We start from the raw sequence: 21,344 nt of genomic DNA, 5'->3' as shown, positions 1-21,344 counted from the left end.
AGTTTATTTCTACACATATTTCCAAGTACAGGTATCTGTTTTTTAAGAAATAATGTCTTGTTTTTATTAAAGCCTCAGTAGTGCCAAAATGGTGTCTTCAGCAAAATCTTCAACATTGTCCGTAACTTCAAGATATTCACATGAAACGTTGTACACATGTGTAGCAACACCCATAACTCTAGGTTGAATAATTGTAAAGTTATGCCTCTTAATAGCTTGGGAAAGCTATGCAACAACTTAAACTTGCCTGTAACTAAATAAGTGTTCTGTGTTCACAATATGAACATGAAAATTTGTTTACACATTAACAATGACAAAGTGCACATGAGGGGCCATTGTATTCAATGATTGTTGAGTTATGCCCCTTATTTAAATTAAAAACAAACAGACGAGCATTAGCATTCACTCTGCAGAGCTCTTGTGAACAATACTTATTATCTTATCTCCTACCTCAACAGCATGGAAACAACGGAGGGATATTTGTCATTGTCTTGTTCTGTTGTCATCCTTGTCCAATTTATGGCAGTTTTGGTCTTGCTACTTATTTTATTTTTTTTCTGTTTGGAACAACCCATACCATACTCTATGCCATACTTAAATTTAGCTTATTTATTTGTTTGACTAACACTTTAAACGGTTATGAGTTAGTCATTGGTTTACTTGACCTTTTCTATAACGACAATGCTGAATAGTTAAAATAGTTCTTATTTCCTTGAAAAGTCCATGTTTAATTTTATTCTGTTCAAATAATAGGAAGTTTACCTGAGGAACATCAAAGTGTTGTCTTATTGTAATGAATAAAATGGAAATAAAATAAAAAATGCTCTTCTGACTTATCAGCTGAATGAAATACTTTGTTAGGATCTGATTTTGCCACATAAGCAACAGTATCTTTTCACAGAAATCTTGAACATTGCATATGGTCAGTTTGTAACTGAAATATTACATGTAACTATAATTAGTAGTGGTAATCACTTACTGAATCTTAAACATGGACATAAATCAATCACAACTGTGTATAGTGCTAAACTGTTTGAGTAACACCATTGTGTGACAACTAATATCATGATTATTCTTCCATTACTTATTCTCTCTGACTTATTCCTGCAGAAGCAACACACTTCTGCGTTAGTTCCCACTACATTCATTATATCAAGTCCCTATGCGACAGCCTGTTGTTCAGTGCCAGGTTGAACCACATAGTCATGCAGTGTAGAAGGCGCCTGGACGAGGTAGACATTGGTCAGTCTCATGAGCATCTTGCGGTAGTCTCCGCTCGTGTCCTCTTGTATGGCACATGGTAACCCGACCTTGTATCTCTGCAAGTATGTGTCCGCAATGTCCTTCAGGTCTATCTGGAATGTTCAAAGTATGCGTGAACAAAGGCAATATCTGGAAGCCGCCTGAGCATTGGAACAAAGGCAATATCTGGAAGCCGCCTGAGCATTGGAACAAAGGCAATAGTTTGAAACCGTCTGAGCATTGGAACAAAGGCAATATCTGGAAGCCGCCTGAGCATTGGAACAAAGGCAATAGTTTGAAACCGTCTGAGCATTGGAGCAAAGGCAATATCTGGAAGCCGCCTGAGCATTGGAACAAAGGCAATAGTTTGAAACCGTCTGAGCATTGGAGCAAAGGCAATATCTGGAAGCCGCCTGAGCATTGGAACAAAGGCAATATCTGGAAGCCGCCTGAGCATTGGAACAAAGGCAATATATGGAAGCCGCCTGAGCATTGGAGCAAAGGCAATATCTGGAAGCCGCCTGAGCATTGGAGCAAAGGCAATATCTGGAAGCCGCCTTAGCATTGGAACAAAGGCAATATCTGGAAGCCGCCTGAGCATTGGAGCAAAGGCAATATCTGGAAGCCGCCTGAGCATTGGAGCAAAGGCAATATCTGGAAGCCGCCTGAGCATTGGAGCAAAGGCAATATCTGGAAGCTTCCTGAGCATTGGAGCAAAGGCAATATCTGGAAGCCGTCTGAGCATTGGAGCAAAGGCAATAGTTTGAAACCGTCTGAGCATTGGAGCAAAGGCAATAGTTGGACGAAACCGTCTGAGCACTTTAAATTGTTAAAGATATAATCATGGACATTTGTACGCAGTCTGTTCAGTCTTAAAAAGTCAACCATCTACCAACGCCTATATTGATTTTTTGAAACGCGATGGCTCCATCAGCTGCCGACTTTACGGTCAAGTGTCCCGTGCCCTGGTACGCATCTTCGCTTACACTTAACTTAAAGGAAGTCTCACAATCATGGCTAAAAATCATAGCTTGGAATTAAGCCCCTTGAACAACAGGGAAACGGGCAGGTCAGTGATATAATACGCTTTTGCTGAGGCTTATAAGTTTAAACACCGACCGTCGCCGATGTAACCAATTATAGGACTCGACGAAGCCGTCGCTTAAGAAAAGTTTTACGTTTCATACATGTATACGAAAAGAGTGTCTGATACCTCGCAGTGGTTAACAACAAGCTGCATCAGGCGTTCATCTTTTGTTCCAGCGCCTTTCAAGGAATCGTAGAAGCATTCAGCGAAATATTCCAACGGGTCTACCACATAACGAACTAAAATAAAGTACACATGCACATCGGTAGGAATGATCTAAATCTAGTTTGATCTGTACCTATAAACCATCTAAATTTGGAGGGTATTACGTCTTTGAGGATATTATATACAATCAACTGCTTGATACTGCGGATATTGATGTTTGGACGATAAAAGGTTAACAATTTGCTCATAAATTAATGATGAAACAGACCCGAACTGATGTAAAACGACATTAAGATAAAACGAACCCACCTATGGCGAGGTAGGCGTCTCTGACGGAGCCACTAGTCTCGGATTTGATGGCGGCTATGATGTCTTGCTGGTCCTTCTCCTTGTAACCCTTGAACACCTCTTGCAGATGCGGAACGCTCCGCGACACCAGGATCCGATTGAACGCGGACTCATCCGTCCCCACTATCTTAACACCAGCCTGTGTGGATATAATTAAATATAGTGACATTATTCGTCGATGTCGCCCTGATTCATCGTGTAGGGTCGGGAGACCTGGAGGCATGGCGTGCTTCAGAAAAATGCCGACATTTCACCGATCTGAAAACAACCGTGACCATCGTGCCATATCATCGGAATTTGACTTGTTTTCACAATGACATATCGTTCTTATGTTATAGTGGTTACCGTATACTGACCTTGAGAAGGTCCTTAACGTCTTTCTGCACGAGCTGCTGGTCTAAGATCTGTTCCTCGCTCCGGCTGCCCTGGACAATACTGACCAGCACGCGGCGCAAGTGGCCGCTCGTATCACCCACAATGTCCTTTTCAAGGTCACACTTAAATCCTGAAGTTAATGATCATGGTAACAAATCCGAGCCGTAACGCATGTCAGTGGTCATATATAAACTGTAATCATTAAAAAAATACCTCATATTTAATATCTAATCGAATGTTACAACAGTAAACAGCCGGAAAACTATTTTGAAGTCATACGCTCATAAAGATACTTGCATGCACATAAATCATCTGTCTATAACAATAATGGTGAGCATTTTTTTATACTAACTTTCTTTATAGGCCTTTTTTATTTCCCCAATTTCCTGGTTGTTGCGGGTACAGAGTATTTCAACAAGAGTTGTTTCATCTGTCCCGACACCCTGACAAAATTAAAATGAAAACAGTTCACATTACCTTTAGATTTATTACGAACAAACTATAGTGGTGTTTTCTCATTGCCTCCACCACAAATGGTTTCTACCAATAAAACGGTGATTCAAAAAAGTTAGCTTTCATGACAAGAACTTCATACAAAACCTAATGTTTTAACTGTCATCTTTGGAAATTTGGTTACTGTATATATATCTAACCCGCATAGTCTGGTGAAGACAGTATAAGCCTGAAAATGTGGCCTTGGCAGGAGTAAGTATCTCACCTCCATAGCCTGGTGAAGACAGTTAGCCTGAAAATGTGGCCTTGGCAGGAGTAAGTATCTCACCTCCATAGCCTGGTGAAGACAGTATAAGCCTGAAAATGTGGCCTTGGCAGGAGTAAGTATCTCACCTCTATTGCCTTATGAAGACAGTTAGCCTGAAAATGTGGCCTTGGTAGGAGTATGGTAAGGGTAAGTATATTATCTCCATTTTCTGATGAAGACCGTAAGCCTGAAAATGGGGCCTTCGTAGGAGTAAGGTAAGGGTAAGTATCTCACCTCCATTGCCTGATGAAGACAGTATAAGCCTGAAAATGCGGCCTTGGTAGGAGTAAGTGTCTCACCTCCATTGCCTGATGAAGACAGTAAGCCTGAAAATGCGGCCTTGGCAGGAGTAAGTAGAGACACAGCTTTTCGAAGTGCCCACTTAATTCACTCTGGAAATCCTCGCCCAGAATCTGGAACATGGTGAATTTGTTTGTGAAGGAAACCACCATGGTTGGTATTTAGGTTTGTTGTATTAATGCTTTTAAAGGTACGTCGAATAATGTACAAATAAATGGTGTAATTGCAAACAAAATATTTCCTAAGTTAAAAGCAAAACAAATATTTGCCTTAAAAGATGTGTCGAGTGTGAATGCAAATATTGTTTTTTATAAAACATGATCGGTTTTCTGTGCTTAGAAGGATACATGCTTTTATTTCATACAGAGGTTGTGTTTTCAAAGACAATCGATTTGTACCGTTGTTATTAATAAAGGAAGATTGTCCGAATCGAAAGATAAGAGCTTGTTGTAGCTACAATAATACTTTATGTGGCGGTAAATAATGTAATGAAAAATAGCTACCCGGCCGTAGCATGTCTTGTAGAAATCTTTCACAAGCTGTAGTTCGTTGTTTGTATGGGAACTGAGCACCTCGATGATCGATTTCTCGTCCGTTCCTGTAGGATGTGTTTTAACATTTGACTACTTTTATTTAAGGTAAGAACCAAAACAATACAAATGATATAAGTACAGAAAAGTGGCCTTCCGAGTTGTGAATGGTTGCCTTCAGATCCACCCCTCTCCCTCTAATTTTCTCTATGACCCATCACTGTACCGGTGAAGACGAGGAAAGACGGCCCAATCTAAGGGTTTTATTACCAAAAAGAACTATATACTAGTATTAGTCTTAATCCAAAACGATTCACGTACCTAAGCCCTTCATTGCCTTCCTGAGCTTTTTGGCAGTGGTATCCAGATCCAGCTTCTCGCCCTGCCCCAACACAGTACCCTGGGAACCATGGCAACGGAATATACAAAAATAGAGTCCAAACATTGTTACATTCTATCATGGCTTTTTGAGAATTTAGCGATTGAAGGAAGTTAATTAATGTTTGGTTAAAATAGTGTTCAAATAGTGTAAGTATCGTCATGGAAGTGGTTGTTACAATAATACATATGTTAAGTTAAACATGCAAAATGTATCGTTATTTATATAAATGGTTTAAGTAACATGAACAGAAAATGTGGTCATGCGATACAATGTGGTATTAACACGATTTAATGGCATAAACTGTATACCAAAGTAACGGTATATATAAATGAACCAAAGTAACTGTATGTATAAATGAACCAAAGTAACTGTATATATAAATGAACCAAAGTAACTGTATAGATAAATGAACCAAAGTAACTGTATAAATAAAATTATAAATGAACCAAAGTAACTGTATGTATAAATGAACCAAAGTTACTGTATAGATAAATGAACCAAAGTAACTGTATAGATAAATGAACCAAAGTAACTGTATATATAAATGAACCAAAGTAACTGTATAGATAAATGAACCAAAGTTACTGTATAGATAAATGAACCAAAGTAACTGTATATATAAAATTATAAATGAACCAAAGTAACTGTATGTATAAATGAACCAAAGTTACTGTATAGATAAATGAACCAAAGTAACTGTATAGATAAATGAACCAAAGTAACTGTATAGATAAATGAACCAAAGTAACTGTATAGATAAATGAACCAAAGTAACTGTATATATAAAATTATAAATGAACCAAAGTAACTGTATGTATAAATGAACCAAAGTAACTGTATAGATAAATGAACCAAAGTAACTGTATATATAAAATTATAAATGAACCAAAGTAACTGTATGTATAAATGAACCAAAGTAACTGTATGTATAAATGAACCAAAGTAACTGTATAGATAAATGAACCAAAGTAACTGTATAGATAAATGAACCAAAGTTACTGTATAGATAAATGAACCAAAGTAACTGTATAGATAAATGAACCAAAGTAACTGTATGTATAAATGAACCAAAGTAACTGTATATATAAATGAACCAAAGTAACTGTATATATAAATGAACCAAAGTAACTGTATAGATAAATGAACCAAAGTAACTGTATAGATAAATGAACCAAAGTAACTGTATATATAAATAAACCAAAGTAACTGTATATATAAATGAACCAAAGTAACTGTATAGATAAATGAACCAAAGTAACTGTATAGATAAATGAACCAAAGTAACTGTATATATAAAATTATAAATGAACAAAAGTAACTGTATGTATAAATGAACCAAAGTTACTGTATAGATAAATGAACCAAAGTAACTGTATATATAAATAAACCAAAGTAACTATATAGACAAATGACCCAAAGAAACTGTGTAGACAAATGACCCAAAGTAACTGTATAGATAAATAAACCAAAGTAACTGTATAGATAAATAAACCAAAGTAACTGTATAGATAAATAAACCAAAGTAACTGTATATATAAATGAACCAAAGTAACTGTATGTATAAATGAACCAAAGTTACTGTATAGATAAATGAACCAAAGTAACTGTATATATAAATGAACCAAAGTAACTGTATAGATAAATGAACCAAAGTAACTGTATATATAAATGAACCAAAGTAACTGTATATATAAATGAACCAAAGTAACTGTATAGATAAATGAACCAAAGTAACTGTATATATAAATGAACCAAAGTAACTGTATGTATAAATGAACCAAAGTTACTGTATAGATAAATGAACCAAAGTAACTGTATATATAAATAAACCAAAGTAACTATATAGACAAATGACCCAAAGAAACTGTGTAGACAAATGACCCAAAGTAACTGTATAGATAAATAAACCAAAGTAACTGTATAGATAAATAAACCAAAGTAACTGTATAGATAAATGAACCAAAGTAACGTATAGATAAATAAACCAAAGTAACTGTATAGATAATTGAACCAAAGTAACTGTATAGATAAATGAACCAAAGTACAATAGAAGATCCTTGGCGGTATAGTAGTTTCAGAGCATTTCGTGCCTTGGTGTTCGTTCCTTGGTGGAAAACTAGTTTCAAAGAACTACTTCCCTTGGCGGTAAACTATTTTCAGAGAACTACTTCCCTTGGTGGTAAACTATTTCCAGAGAACCTCGTACTTTGGTGTTCGTTCCTTGATGGTTAACAAGTTTCTGTCAACTTCGTTCCTTGGGGGGATAAACTAGTTTCAGACAACTTCGTTCCTTGGGGGAATAAACAAGTTTCAGACAACTTCGTTCCTTGGGGGGATAAACTAGTTTCAGAGAACTTCGTTCCTTGGGGGGATAAATAAGTTTCAGTCAACTTCGTTCCTTGGGGGGATAAACTAGTTTCAGACAACTTCGTTCCTTGGGGGATAAACAAGTTTCAGTCAACTTCGTTCCTTGGAGGGATCAACAAGTTTCAGAAAAGTTAGTTCCTTGTGGGATAAACTAATTTCAGAGAACTTCGTTCCTTGGGGGATAAACTAGTTTCAGACAACTTCGTTCCTTTGGGGGATAAACAAGTTTCAGAGAACTTCGTTCCTTGTGGGATTAACTAGTTTCAGAGAACTTCGTTCCTTGGGGGATAAACAAGTTAAAGTCAACTTTGTTCCTTGGGGGGATAAACTAGTTTCAGACAACTTCGTTCCTTGGGGGATAAACAAGTTTCAGTCAACTTCGTTCCTTGGGGGGATCAACAAGTTTCAGAAAAGTTCGTTCCTTGAGGCATAAACCAATTTCAGACAACTTCGTTTCTTTGGGGATAAACTAGTTTCAGACAACTTCGTTTCTTGGGGGGGGGGGGGGATAAACTAGTTTCAGACAACTTCGTTCCTTTGGGGGGGATAAACTAGTTTCAGAGAACTTCGTTTCTTGGGGGATAAACAAGTTTCAGAGAACTTCGTTTCTTGGGAGGATAAACAAGTTTCAGCCAACTTCGTTTCTTGGGGGGATAAACTAGTTTCAGAGAACTTCGTTTCTTTGGGGATATACTTATTTTAGAGAACTTCGTTTCTTGGGGGATAAACAAGTTTCAGCCAACTTCGTTCCTTGGGGGGATAAACTAGTTTTAGACAACTTCGTTCCTTGGGGGATAAACTAGTTTCAAAGAACTTCGTTTCTTTGGGGGATAAACTAGTTTCAGACAACTTCGTTCCTTGGGGGATAAACAAGTTTCAGACAACTTCGTTCCTTGGGGGATAAACTAGTTTCAGAGAACTTCGTTCCTTGGGGGATAAACTAGTTTCAGAGAACTTCGTTCCTTGGGGGATAAACTAGTTTCAGACAACTTCGTTTCTTGGGGGGGGATAAACTAGTTTCAGACAACTTCGTTTCTTGGGGGGGGGGGATAAACTAGTTTCAGACAACTTCGTTTCTTTGGGGGGGGGGGATAAACTAGTTTCAGAGAACTTCGTTCCTTGTGGGATAAACTAGTTTCAGACAACTTCGTTTCTTGGGGGATAAACTAGTTTTAGAGAACTTCGTTTCTTTGGGGATAAAGAAGTTTCAGCCAACTTCGTTTCTTGGGGGGATAAACAAGTTTTAGACAACTTCGTTCCTTGCGGGATAAACTAGTTTCAGAGAACTTCGTTTCTCGCCGTTCCTTGGGGGATAAACAAGTTTCAGACAACTTCGTTCCTTGGGGGATAAACTAGTTTCAGAGAACTTCGTTTCTTGGGGGGGGATAAACTAGTTTCAGAAAACTTCGTTTCTTGGGGGAGATAAACTTGTTTCAGAGAACCTCGTCTCTTTGGGGGGGGGGGGGATAAACTAGTTTCAGAGAACGTCGTTCCTTGGGGGATAAACTAGTTTCAGAGAACTTCGTTTCTTTGGGGATATACTTATTTTAGAGAACTTCGTTCCTTGGGGGGATAAACTAGTTTTAGACAACTTCGTTCCTTGGGGGATAAACTAGTTTCAGACAACTTCGTTTCTTGGGGGATAAACTAGTTTTAGAGAACTCCGTTTCTTGGGGGAGATAAACTAGTTTCAGAGAACTTCGTCTCTTGGGGGGGGGATAAACTAGTTTCAGAGAACTTCGTTCCTTGGGGGATAAACTAGTTTCAGAGAACTTCGTTCCTTGGGGGATAAACTAGTTTCAGACAACTTCGTTTCTTGGGAGGATAAACAAGTTTCAGAGAACTTCGTTTCTTGGGGGGGGGGATAAACAAGTTTCAGACAACTTCGTTTCTTGGGGGGGGGGATAAACTAGTTTCAGACAACTTCGTTTCTTGGGGGGGGGGGGGATAAACTAGTTTCAGACAACTTCGTTTCTTTGGAGGGGGGGATAAACTAGTTTCAGAGAACTTCGTTCCTTGGGGGATAAACTAGTTTCAGACAACTTCGTTTCTTGGGGGATAAACTAGTTTTGGAGAACTTCGTTTCTTTGGGGATATACTTATTTTAGAGAACTTCGTTCCTTGGGGGATAAACAAGTTTTAGACAACTTCGTTCCTTGGGGGATAAACTAGTTTCAGAGAACTTCGTTTCTCCCGGTTCCTTGGGGGATAAGCAAGTTTCAGACAACTTCGTTCCTTGGGGGATAAACTAGTTTCAGAGAACTTCGTTTCTTGGGGGGGATACACTAGTTTCAGAGAACTTCGTTTCTTGGGGGAGATGAACTAGTTTCAGAGAACCTCGTCTCTTTGGGTGGGGTGGGGATAAACTAGTTTCAGAGAACGTCGTTCCTTGGGGGATAAACTAGTTTCAGAGAACTTCGTTTCTTTGGGGATATACTTATTTTAGAGAACTTCGTTCCTTGGGGGATAAACTAGTTTTAGACAACTTCGTTCCTTCGGGGATAAACTAGTTTCAGACAACTTCGTTTCTTGGGGGATAAACTAGTTTTAGAGAACTTCGTTTCTTGGGGGAGATAAACTAGTTTCAGAGAACTTCGTCTCTGGGGGGGGGGGGGGGGGAGATGAACTAGTTTCAGAGAATTTCGTTCCTTGGGGGATAAACTAGTTTCAGAGAACTTCGTTCCTTGGGGGATAAACTAGTTTCAGACAACTTCGTTTCTTGGGAGGATAAACAAGTTTCAGACAACTTCGTTTCTTGGGGGGGATAAACAAGTTTCAGACAACTTCGTTTCTTGGGGAGATAAACAAGTTTCAGACAACTTCGTTCCTTGGGGGATAAACTAGTTTCAGAGAACTTCGTTCCTTGGGGGATAAACTAGTTTCAGAGAACTTCGTTTCTTGGGGGAGATAAACTACTTTCAGAGAACTTCGTCTCTTGGGGGGGGGGGGGGGGGGGAGATAAACTAGTTTCAGAGAACTTCGTTCCTTGGGGGATAAACTAGTTTCAGAGAACTTCGTTTCTTTGGGGGATAAACTAGTTTCAGAAAACTTCGTTCCTTGGGGGATAAACAAGTTTCAGACAACTTCGTTCCTTGGGGGATAAACTAGTTTCAGAGAACTTCGTTCCTTGGGGGATAAACTAGTTTCAGAGAACTTCGTTCCTTGGGGGATAAACTAGTTTCAGACAACTTCGTTTCTTGGGGGGGGGGGGATAAACTAGTTTCAGACAACTTCGTTTCTTGGGGAGGGGGGGGATAAACTAGTTTCAGACAACTTCGTTTCTTTGGGGGGGGGGGGATAAACTAGTTTCAGAGAACTTCGTTCCTTGGGGGATAAACTAGTTTCAGACAACTTCGTTTCTTGGGGGATAAACTAGTTTTAGAGAACTTCGTTTCTTTGGGGATAAAGAAGTTTCAGCCAACTTCGTTTCTTGGGGGGATAAACAAGTTTTAGACAACTTCGTTCCTTGGGGGATAAACTAGTTTCAGAGAACTTCGTTTCTCCCCGTTCCTTGGGGGATAAACAAGTTTCAGACAACTTCGTTCCTTGGGGGATAAACTAGTTTCAGAGAACTTCGTTTCTTGGGGGGGATAAACTAGTTTCAGAGAACTTCGTTTCTTGGGGGAGATAAACTAGTTTCAGAGAACCTCGTCTCTTTGGGGGGGGGGGGGATAAACTAGTTTCAGAGAACTTCGTTCCTTGGGGGATAAACTAGTTTCAGAGAACTTCGTTTCTTTGGGGATATACTTATTTTAGAGAACTTCGTTCCTTGGGGGGATAAACTAGTTTTAGACAACTTCGTTCCTTGGGGGATAAACTAGTTTCAGACAACTTCGTTTCTTGGGGGATAAACTAGTTTTAGAGAACTTCGTTTCTTGGGGGAGATAAACTAGTTTCAGAGAACTTCGTCTCTTGGGGGGGGGGGGGGGGGGGAGATAAACTAGTTTCAGAGAACTTCGTTCCTTGGGGGATAAACTAGTTTCAGAGAACTTCGTTCCTTGGGGGATAAACTAGTTTCAGACAACTTCGTTTCTTGGGAGGATAAACAAGTTTCAGACAACTTCGTTTCTTTGGGGGGATAAACAAGTTTCAGACAACTTCGTTTCTTGGGGGGGGGGGGATAAACTAGTTTCAGACAACTTCGTTTCTTGGGGGGGGGGGGATAAACTAGTTTCAGACAACTTCGTTTCTTTGGAGGGGGGGATAAACTAGTTTCAGAGAACTTCGTTCCTTGGGGGATAAACTAGTTTCAGACAACTTCGTTTCTTGGGGGATAAACTAGTTTTAGAGAACTTCGTTTCTTTGGGGATATACTTATTTTAGAGAACTTCGTTCCTTGGGGGGATAAACAAGTTTTAGACAACTTCGTTCCTTGGGGGATAAACTAGTTTCAGAGAACTTCGTTTCTCCCGGTTCCTTGGGGGATAAGCAAGTTTCAGACAACTTCGTTCCTTGGGGGATAAACTAGTTTCAGAGAACTTCGTTTCTTGGGGGGGGATGAACTAGTTTCAGAGAACTTCGTTTCTTGGGGGAGATGAACTAGTTTCAGAGAACCTCGTCTCTTTGGGTGGGGTGGGGATAAACTAGTTTCAGAGAACGTCGTTCCTTGGGGGATAAACTAGTTTCAGACAACTTCGTTTCTTGGGGGATAAACTAGTTTTAGAGAACTTCGTTTCTTGGGGAGATAAACTAGTTTCAGGGAACTTCGTCTTCTGGGGGGGGGGGGGGGGGAGATAAACTAGTTTCAGAGAACTTCGTTCCTTGGGGATAAACTAGTTTCAGAGAACTTCGTTCCTTGGGGGATAAACTAGTTTCAGACAACTTCGTTTCTTGGGAGGATAAACAAGTTTCAGACAACTTCGTTTCTTGGGGGGGATAAACAAGTTTCAGACAACTTCGTTTCTTGGGGAGATAAACAAGTTTCAGACAACTTCGTTCCTTGGGGGATAAACTAGTTTCAGAGAACTTCGTTCCTTGGGGGATAAACTAGTTTCAGAGAACTTCGTTTCTTGGGGGAGATAAACTACTTTCAGAGAACTTCGTCTCTTGGGGGGGGGGGGGGAGATAAACTAGTTTCAGAGAACTTCGTTCCTTGGGGGATAAACTAGTTTCAGAGAACTTCGTTCCTTGGGGGATAAACTAGTTTCAGAGAACTTCGTTCCTTATGGGATAAAGAAGTTTCAGCCAACTTCGTTTCTTGGGGAGATAAACAAGTTTCAGACAACTTCGTTCCTTGGGGGATAAACTAGTTTCAGAGAACTTCGTTTCTCCCCGTTCCTTGGGGGATAAACAAGTTTCAGACAACTTCGTTCCTTGGGGGATAAACTAGTTTCAGAGAACTTCGTTTCTTGGGGGAGATAAACTAGTTTCAGAGAACCTCATCTCTTTGGGGGGGGGGGATAAACTAGTTTCAGAGAACGTCGTTTCTTGGGGGATAAACTAGTTTCAGAGATCTTCGTTTCTTTGGGGATATACTTATTTTAGAGAACTTCGTTCCTTGGGGGGATAAACTAGTTTTAGACAACTTCGTTTCTTGGGGGATACACTAGTTTCAGACAACTTCGTTTCTTGGGGGATAAACTAATTTCAGACAACTTCGTTCCTTGGGGGATAAACAAGTTCAGACAACTTCGTTTCTTGGGGGATAAACTAGTTTCAGAGAACTTCGTTTCTTGGGGGAGATAAACTAGTTTCAGAGAACCTCGTCTCTTTGGGGGGGGGAAGATAAACTAGTTTCAGAGAACTTCGTTCCTTGGGGGATAAACTAGTTTCAGAGAACTTCGTTCCCTGGGGGATAAACTAGTTTCAGACAACTTCGTTTCTTGGGGGATAAACTAGTTTCAGACAACTTCGTTTCTTGGGAGGATAAACAAGTTTCAGACAACTTCGTTTCTTGGGGGGGGGGATAAACTAGTTTCAGAGAACTTCGTACCTTGGGGGATAAACTAGTTTCAGACAACTTCGTTTCTTGGGAGGATAAACAAGTTTCAGACAACTTCGTTTCTTGGGGGGGATAAACTAGTTTCAGAGAACTTCGTTTCTTGGGGGATAAACTAGTTTTAGAGAACTTCGTTTCTTTGGGGATATACTTATTTTAGAGAACTTCGTTCCTTGGGGGGATAAACAAGTTTTAGACAACTTCGTTCCTTGGGGGATAAACTAGTTTCAGAGAACTTCGTTTCTCCCGGTTCCTTGGGGGATAAGCAAGTTTCAGACAACTTCGTTCCTTGGGGGATAAACTAGTTTCAGAGAACTTCGTTTCTTGGGGGGGGATGAACTAGTTTCAGAGAACTTCGTTTCTTGGGGGAGATGAACTAGTTTCAGAGAACCTCGTCTCTTTGGGTGGGGTGGGGATAAACTAGTTTCAGAGAACGTCGTTCCTTGGGGGATAAACTAGTTTCAGACAACTTCGTTTCATGGGGGATAAACTAGTTTTAGAGAACTTCGTTTCTTGGGGAGATAAACTAGTTTCAGGGAACTTCGTCTTCTGGGGGGGGGGGGGGGAGATAAACTAGTTTCAGAGAACTTCGTTCCTTGGGGGATAAACTAGTTTCAGAGAACTTCGTTCCTTGGGGGATAAACTAGTTTCAGACAACTTCGTTTCTTGGGAGGATAAACAAGTTTCAGACAACTTCGTTTCTTGGGGGGGATAAACAAGTTTCAGACAACTTCGTTTCTTGGGGAGATAAACAAGTTTCAGACAACTTCGTTCCTTGGGGGATAAACTAGTTTCAGAGAACTTCGTTCCTTGGGGGATAAACTAGTTTCAGAGAACTTCGTTTCTTGGGGGAGATAAACTACTTTCAGAGAACTTCGTCTCTTGGGGGGGGGGGGGGAGATAAACTAGTTTCAGAGAACTTCGTTCCTTGGGGGATAAACTAGTTTCAGAGAACTTCGTTCCTTGGGGGATAAACTAGTTTCAGAGAACTTCGTTCCTTATGGGATAAAGAAGTTTCAGCCAACTTCGTTTCTTGGGGAGATAAACAAGTTTCAGACAACTTCGTTCCTTGGGGGATAAACTAGTTTCAGAGAACTTCGTTTCTCCCCGTTCCTTGGGGGATAAACAAGTTTCAGACAACTTCGTTCCTTGGGGGATAAACTAGTTTCAGAGAACTTCGTTTCTTGGGGGAGATAAACTAGTTTCAGAGAACCTCATCTCTTTGGGGGGGGGGATAAACTAGTTTCAGAGAACGTCGTTCCTTGGGGGATAAACTAGTTTCAGAGATCTTCGTTTCTTTGGGGATATACTTATTTTAGAGAACTTCGTTCCTTGGGGGGATAAACTAGTTTTAGACAACTTCGTTTCTTGGGGGATACACTAGTTTCAGACAACTTCGTTTCTTGGGGGGATAAACTAATTTCAGACAACTTCGTTCCTTGGGGGATAAACAAGTTCAGACAACTTCGTTTCTTGGGGGATAAACTAGTTTCAGAGAACTTCGTTTCTTGGGGGAGATAAACTAGTTTCAGAGAACCTCGTCTCTTTGGGGGGGGGGGAAGATAAACTAGTTTCAGAGAACTTCGTTCCTTGGGGGATAAACTAGTTTCAGAGAACTTCGTTCCCTGGGGGATAAACTAGTTTCAGACAACTTCGTTTCTTGGGGGATAAACTAGTTTCAGACAACTTCGTTTCTTGGGAGGATAAACAAGTTTCAGACAACTTCGTTTCTTGGGGGGGGGGGATAAACTAGTTTCAGAGAACTTCGTACCTTGGGGGATAAACTAGTTTCAGACAACTTCGTTTCTTGGGAGGATAAACAAGTTTCAGACAACTTCGTTTCTTGGGGGGGATAAACTAGTTTCAGAGAACTTCGTTTCTTGGGTAAGAATATCACTTATTTTAGAGAACTTCGTTCCTTGGCGGTAAACAAGTAGCACAGAACTTCGTTCCTTGGGAACATAAACTAGTTTCAGAGAACTTCGTTCCTTGTCGGTAAACAAGTAGCAGAGAACTTAGTTCCTTAGGGGGATAAACTAGTTTCAGAGAACGTAAATAAGTAGCAGAGAACTTCGTTCCTTGGCGGTAAACTAGTTTCAGAGAATTTCGTTCTTCGGCGGTAAACAAGTTTCAGAGAACTTTGTTGGCGGTAACCTAGTTTCAGAGAAGTTCGTTCCTTGGCGGTAAACTAGTTTCAGAGAACTTCGTTCCTCGGCGGTAAACTAGTTTCAGAGAACTTTGTTGGCGGTAACTTAGTTTCAGAGAACTTTGTTCCTCGGCGGTAAACTAGTTTCAGACAACTTCGTTCCTTGGGGGATAAACTAGTTTCAGAGAACTTCGTTCCTTGGGGGATAAACTAGTTTCAGAGAACTTCGTTCCTTTGGGGATAAACTAGTTTCAGACAACTTCGTTTCTTGGGGGGGGGGATAAACTAGTTTCAGACAACTTCGTTTCTTGGGGGGGGGATAAACTAGTTTCAGACAACTTCGTTTCTTTGGGGGGGGGGATAAACTAGTTACAGAGAACTTCGTTTCTTGTGGGATAAACTAGTTTCAGACAACTTCGTTTCTTGGGGGATAAACTAGTTTTAGAGAACTTCGTTTCTTTGGGGATAAAGAAGTTTCAGCCAACTTCGTTTCTTGGGGGGATAAACAAGTTTTAGACAACATCGTTCCTTGGGGGATAAACTAGTTTCAGAGAACTTCGTTTCTCCCCGTTCCTTGAGGGATAAACAAGTTTCAGACAACTTCGTTCCTTGGGGGATAAACTAGTTTCAGAGAACTTCGTTTCTTGGGGGGGGGGGATAAACTAGTTTCAGAGAACTTCGTTTCTTGGGGGAGATAAACTAGTTTCAGAGAACCTCGTCTCTTTGGGGGGGGGGGATAAAACTAGTTTCAGAGAACGTCGTTCCTTGGGGGATAAACTAGTTTCAGAGAACTTCGTTTCTTTGGGGATATACTTATTTTAGAGAACTTCGTTCCTTGTGGGGATAAACTAGTTTTAGAGAACTTCGTTTCTTGGGGGAGATAAACTAGTTTCAGAGAACTTCGTCTCTTGGGGGGGGGGGAGATAAACTAGTTTCAGAGAACTTCGTTCCTTGGGGGTTAAACTAGTTTCAGAGAACTTCGTTCCTTGGGGGATAAACTAGTTTCAGACAACTTCGTTTCTTGGGAGGATAAACAAGTTTCAGACAACTTCGTTTCTTGGGGGGGATAAACAAGTTTCAGACAACTTCGTTTCTTGGGGGGGGGGATAAACTAGTTTCAGACAACTTCGTTTCTTGGGGGGGGGGATAAACTAGTTTCAGACAACTTCGTTTCTTTGGGGGGGGGATAAACTAGTTTCAGAGAACTTCGTTCCTTGGGGGATAAACTAGTTTCAGACAACTTCGTTTCTTGGGAGATAAACTAGTTTTAGAGAACTTCGTTTCTTTGGGGATAAAGAAGTTTCAGCCAACTTCGTTTCTTGGGGGGATAAACAAGTTTTAGACAACTTCGTTCCTTGGGGGATAAACTAGTTTCAGAGAACTTCGTTTCTCCCGGTTCCTTGGGGGATAAGCAAGTTTCAGACAACTTCGTTCCTTGGGGGATAAACTAGTTTCAGAGAACTTCGTTTCTTGGGGGGGATAAACTAGTTTCAGAGAACTTCGTTACTTGGGGGAGATGAACTAGTTTCAGAGAACCTCGTCTCTTTGGGTGGGGTGGGGATAAACTAGTTTCAGAGAACGTCGTTCCTTGGGGGATAAACTAGTTTCAGAGAACTTCGTTTCTTTGGGGATATACTTATTTTAGAGAACTTCGTTCCTTGGGGGGATAAACTAGTTTTAGACAACTTCGTTCCTTCGGGGATAAACTAGTTTCAGACAACTTCGTTTCTTGGGGGATAAACTAGTTTTAGAGAACTTCGTTTCTTGGGGGAGATAAACTAGTTTCAGAGAACTTCGTCTCTTGGGGGGGGGGGGGGAGATAAACTAGTTTCAGAGAACTTCGTTCCTTGGGGGATAAACTAGTTTCAGAGAACTTCGTTCCTTGGGGGATAAACTAGTTTCAGACAACTTCGTTTCTTGGGAGGATAAACAAGTTTCAGACAACTTCGTTTCTTGGGGGGGATAAACAAGTTTCAGACAACTTCGTTTCTTGGGGAGATAAACAAGTTTCAGACAACTTCGTTCCTTGGGGGATAAACTAGTTTCAGAGAACTTCGTTCCTTGGGGGATAAACTAGTTTCAGAGAACTTCGTTTCTTGGGGGAGATAAACTAGTTTCAGAGAACTTCGTCTCTTGCGGGGGGGAGATAAACTAGTTTCAGAGAACTTCGTTTCTTTGGGGATAAAGAAGTTTCAGCCAACTTCGTTTCTTGGGGGGATAAACAAGTTTTAGACAACTTCGTTCCTTGGGGGATAAACTAGTTTCAGAGAACTTCGTTTCTCCCGGTTCCTTGGGGGATAAGCAAGTTTCAGACAACTTCGTTCCTTGGGGGATAAACTAGTTTCAGAGAACTTCGTTTCTTGGGGGGGATAAACTAGTTTCAGAGAACTTCGTTTCTTGGGGGAGATGAACTAGTTTCAGAGAACCTCGTCTCTTTGGGTGGGGTGGGGATAAACTAGTTTCAGAGAATGTCGTTCCTTGGGGGATAAACTAGTTTCAGAGAACTTCGTTTCTTTGGGGATATACTTATTTTAGAGAACTTCGTTCCTTGGGGGGATAAACTAGTTTTAGACAACTTCGTTCCTTCGGGGATAAACTAGTTTCAGACAACTTCGTTTCTTGGGGGATAAACTAGTTTTAGAGAACTTCGTTTCTTGGGGGAGATAAACTAGTTTCAGAGAACTTCGTCTCTTGGGGGGGGGGGGAGATAAACTAGTTTCAGAGAACTTCGTTCCTTGGGGGATAAACTAGTTTCAGAGAACTTCGTTCCTTGGGGGATAAACTAGTTTCAGACAACTTCGTTTCTTGGGAGGATAAACAAGTTTCAGACAACTTCGTTTCTTGGGGGGGATAAACAAGTTTCAGACAACTTCGTTTCTTGGGGAGATAAACAAGTTTCAGACAACTTCGTTCCTTGGGGGATAAACTAGTTTCAGAGAACTTCGTTCCTTGGGGGATAAACTAGTTTCAGAGAACTTCGTTTTTTGGGGGAGATAAACTACTTTCAGAGAACTTCGTCTCTTGGGGGGGGGGGGAGATAAACTAGTTTCAGAGAACTTCGTTCCTTGGGGGATAAACTAGTTTCAGAGAACTTCGTTCCTTGGGGGATAAACTAGTTTCAGAGAACTTCGTTCCTTATGGGATAAAGAAGTTTCAGCCAACTTCGTTTCTTGGGGAGATAAACAAGTTTCAGACAACTTCGTTCCTTGGGGGATAAACTAGTTTCAGAGAACTTCGTTTCTCCCCGTTCCTTGGGGGATAAACAAGTTTCAGACAACTTCGTTCCTTGGGGGATAAACTAGTTTCAGAGAACTTCGTTTCTTGGGGGAGATAAACTAGTTTCAGAGAACCGCGTCTCTTTGGGGGGGGGGATAAACTAGTTTCAGAGAACGTCGTTCCTTGGGGGATAAACTAGTTTCAGAGAACTTCGTTTCTTTGGGGATATACTTATTTTAGAGAACTTCGTTCCTTGGGGGGATAAACTAGTTTTAGACAACTTCGTTTCTTGTGGGATACACTAGTTTTAGACAACTTCGTTTCTTGGGGGGATAAACTAGTTTCAGACAACTTCGTTCCTTGGGGGATAAACAAGTTTCAGACAACTTCGTTCCTTGGGGGGATAAACTAGTTTCAGAGAACTTCGTTTCTTGGGGGAGATAAACTAGTTTCAGAGAACCTCGTCTCTTTGGGGGGGGGGGGAGATAAACTAGTTTCAGAGAACTTCGTTCCTTGGGGGATAAACTAGTTTCAGAGAACTTCGTTCCTTGGGGGATAAACTAGTTTCAGACAACTTCGTTTCTTGGGGGATAAACTAGTTTCAGACAACTTCGTTTCTTGGGAGGATAAACAAGTTTCAGACAACTTCGTTTCTTGGGGGGGGGATAAACTAGTTTCAGAGAACTTCGTTCCTTGGGGGATAAACTAGTTTCAGACAACTTCGTTTCTTGGGAGGATAAACAAGTTTCAGACAACTTCGTTTCTTGGGGGGGATAAACTAGTTTCAGAGATTTTCGTTCCTTGGGGGATAAACTAGTTTCAGACAACTTCGTTTCTTGGGAGGATAAACAAGTTTCAGACAACTTCGTTTCTTGGGGGGGATAAACTAGTTTCAGAGAACTTCGTTTCTTGGGGGGGATAAACTAGTTTCAGAGAACTTCGTTTCTTGGGGGATATACTTATTTTAGAGAACTTCGTTCCTTGGCGGTAAACAAGTAGCACAGAACTTCGTTCCTTGGGAGGATAAACTAGTTTCAGAGAACTCCGTTCCTTGTCGGTAAACAAGTAGCAGAGAACTTAGTTCCTTAGGGGGATAAACTAGTTTCAGAGAACGTAAATAAGTAGCAGAGAACTTCGTTCCTTGGCGGTAAACTAGTTTCAGAGAATTTCGTTCTTCGGCGGTAAACAAGTTTCAGAGAACTTTGTTGGCGGTAACCTAGTTTCAGAGAAGTTCGTTCCTTGGCGGTAAACTAGTTTCAGAGAACTTCGTTCCTCGGCGGTAAACTAGTTTCAGAGAACTTTGTTGGCGGTAACTTAGTTTCAGAGAACTTCGTTCCTCGGCGGTAAACTAGTTTCAGAGAACTTTGTTCCTCGGTGGTAAACTAGTTTCAGAGAACTTCGTTCCTCGGCGTTAAACCAGTTTCAGAGAACTTCGTTCCTCGGCGGTAAACTAGTTTCAGAGAACTTCGTTGGCGGTAACCTAGTTTCAGAGAACTTCGTTCCTTGGCGGTAAACTAGTTTCAGAGAACTTTGTAGGCGGTAACCTAGTTTCAGAGAACTTCGTTCCTCGGCGGTAAACTAGTTTCAGAGAACTGCATTCTTTGGCGCTAAACTAGTTTAGAGAACTTCATTCCTTTGTGGTAAACAAGTAGCAGAGAACTTCGTTCTTCGGCGGTTAACAAAACTGGTTTCAGACAACTTCTCGGCGGTTAACAAGTTCCAGAGCACTTTTAATCGTTCCTCGGTTGCAAACTAGTTTCAGAGAACTTCGTATCTTATTGTTATACTTTTGTTCAGAGAACTTTCTTTCTTAGTGTTATGCTAGCGTTTGAGAAATTTGTATAGTTATTTTAGTTTTAGACAACTTCGTTTCTGTGTATGGTATATTAGTTTCGTTCATTGGCTGAAGACGAGTTTCATGTGAACCGCATGAGGTCTTATCCGCGCAATGAAAAGTAACGAAATGAAAACAATCTGTCATGTTAATACTTATAAGACCGCTAAACCCTTTGATCAGGTGCAGAGATATTTAATCAATCCCTAATCAGTTGACTTCTATTGAAATGCAATTACTTACCTGATAATATCGTAAGGCCATATTTTTGTCACAAAACCATACATAAACATAGATTGTTTACGTTTCTATATGAGCAGAATCTAGCCTTAAATATTCAATCTAATAATCTGTATAAGCATTAGCTCAAAATCAATATCGATACTTACAGATCGATCTTTCATCATTGCACTTTCATATAAACATTTAATAGATCACCAATAACTAGGCAAAGGTGTTCTACGTAAAGATCGAAATTCAGTCTGTCAAATACTTTATTCTGCCAAACTGCTTTGAAAAACAGACGAACGTTGAACGGAAAGCAAAAACTTAAAGCTAAAGGTATAGACGTTTACAAACGTCATGTATTTAATTATGTGGTATCAATTAATAAACTTGAGGGAAGAGGTTACTGTCGAACCCCGTTGGGTAGAA

At 40.4% G+C, this 21,344-nt stretch overlaps 1 protein-coding gene across 1 annotated transcript; it reads right to left on the bottom strand.

The window, feature by feature from the left end:
• Positions 1 to 113: 113 nt before the first annotated feature.
• On the bottom strand, positions 114 to 21,037 carry LOC128212992 (annexin A13-like). Its single transcript, XM_052918448.1, has 9 exons — positions 20,934 to 21,037; positions 5,129 to 5,207; positions 4,781 to 4,875; positions 4,277 to 4,390; positions 3,570 to 3,660; positions 3,199 to 3,347; positions 2,804 to 2,981; positions 2,456 to 2,568; positions 114 to 1,355 (listed from the first exon to the last, which is right to left on the bottom strand). Exons 1-9 carry the CDS (start codon positions 20,952 to 20,954, stop codon positions 1,161 to 1,163), a joined length of 1,035 nt encoding a protein of 344 aa, XP_052774408.1. The 5' UTR covers positions 20,955 to 21,037; the 3' UTR covers positions 114 to 1,160.
• Between the last annotated feature and the right edge of the window lie 307 nt (positions 21,038 to 21,344).

This window comes from Mya arenaria, chromosome 13, assembly GCF_026914265.1.
Source record: "Mya arenaria isolate MELC-2E11 chromosome 13, ASM2691426v1".
NCBI classification, from domain to species: domain Eukaryota; kingdom Metazoa; phylum Mollusca; class Bivalvia; order Myida; family Myidae; genus Mya; species Mya arenaria.
The sequence above is the reverse complement of the archived record's forward strand: the minus strand, read 5'-3'. Positions and strand labels throughout refer to the sequence as shown.

Coding starts and splice junctions, on each gene's coding strand:
- LOC128212992 (XM_052918448.1), bottom strand. CDS start 20,954: ATGGCCTTACGATATTATCAG. Junction 4,391..4,780: donor ACAAGACATGCTACGGCCGG/GTAGCTATTTTT, acceptor ACCATGTTCCAG/ATTCTGGGCGAGGATTTCCA. Junction 1,356..2,455: donor TTGTTGTTAACCACTGCGAG/GTATCAGACACT, acceptor TGAACATTCCAG/ATAGACCTGAAGGACATTGC.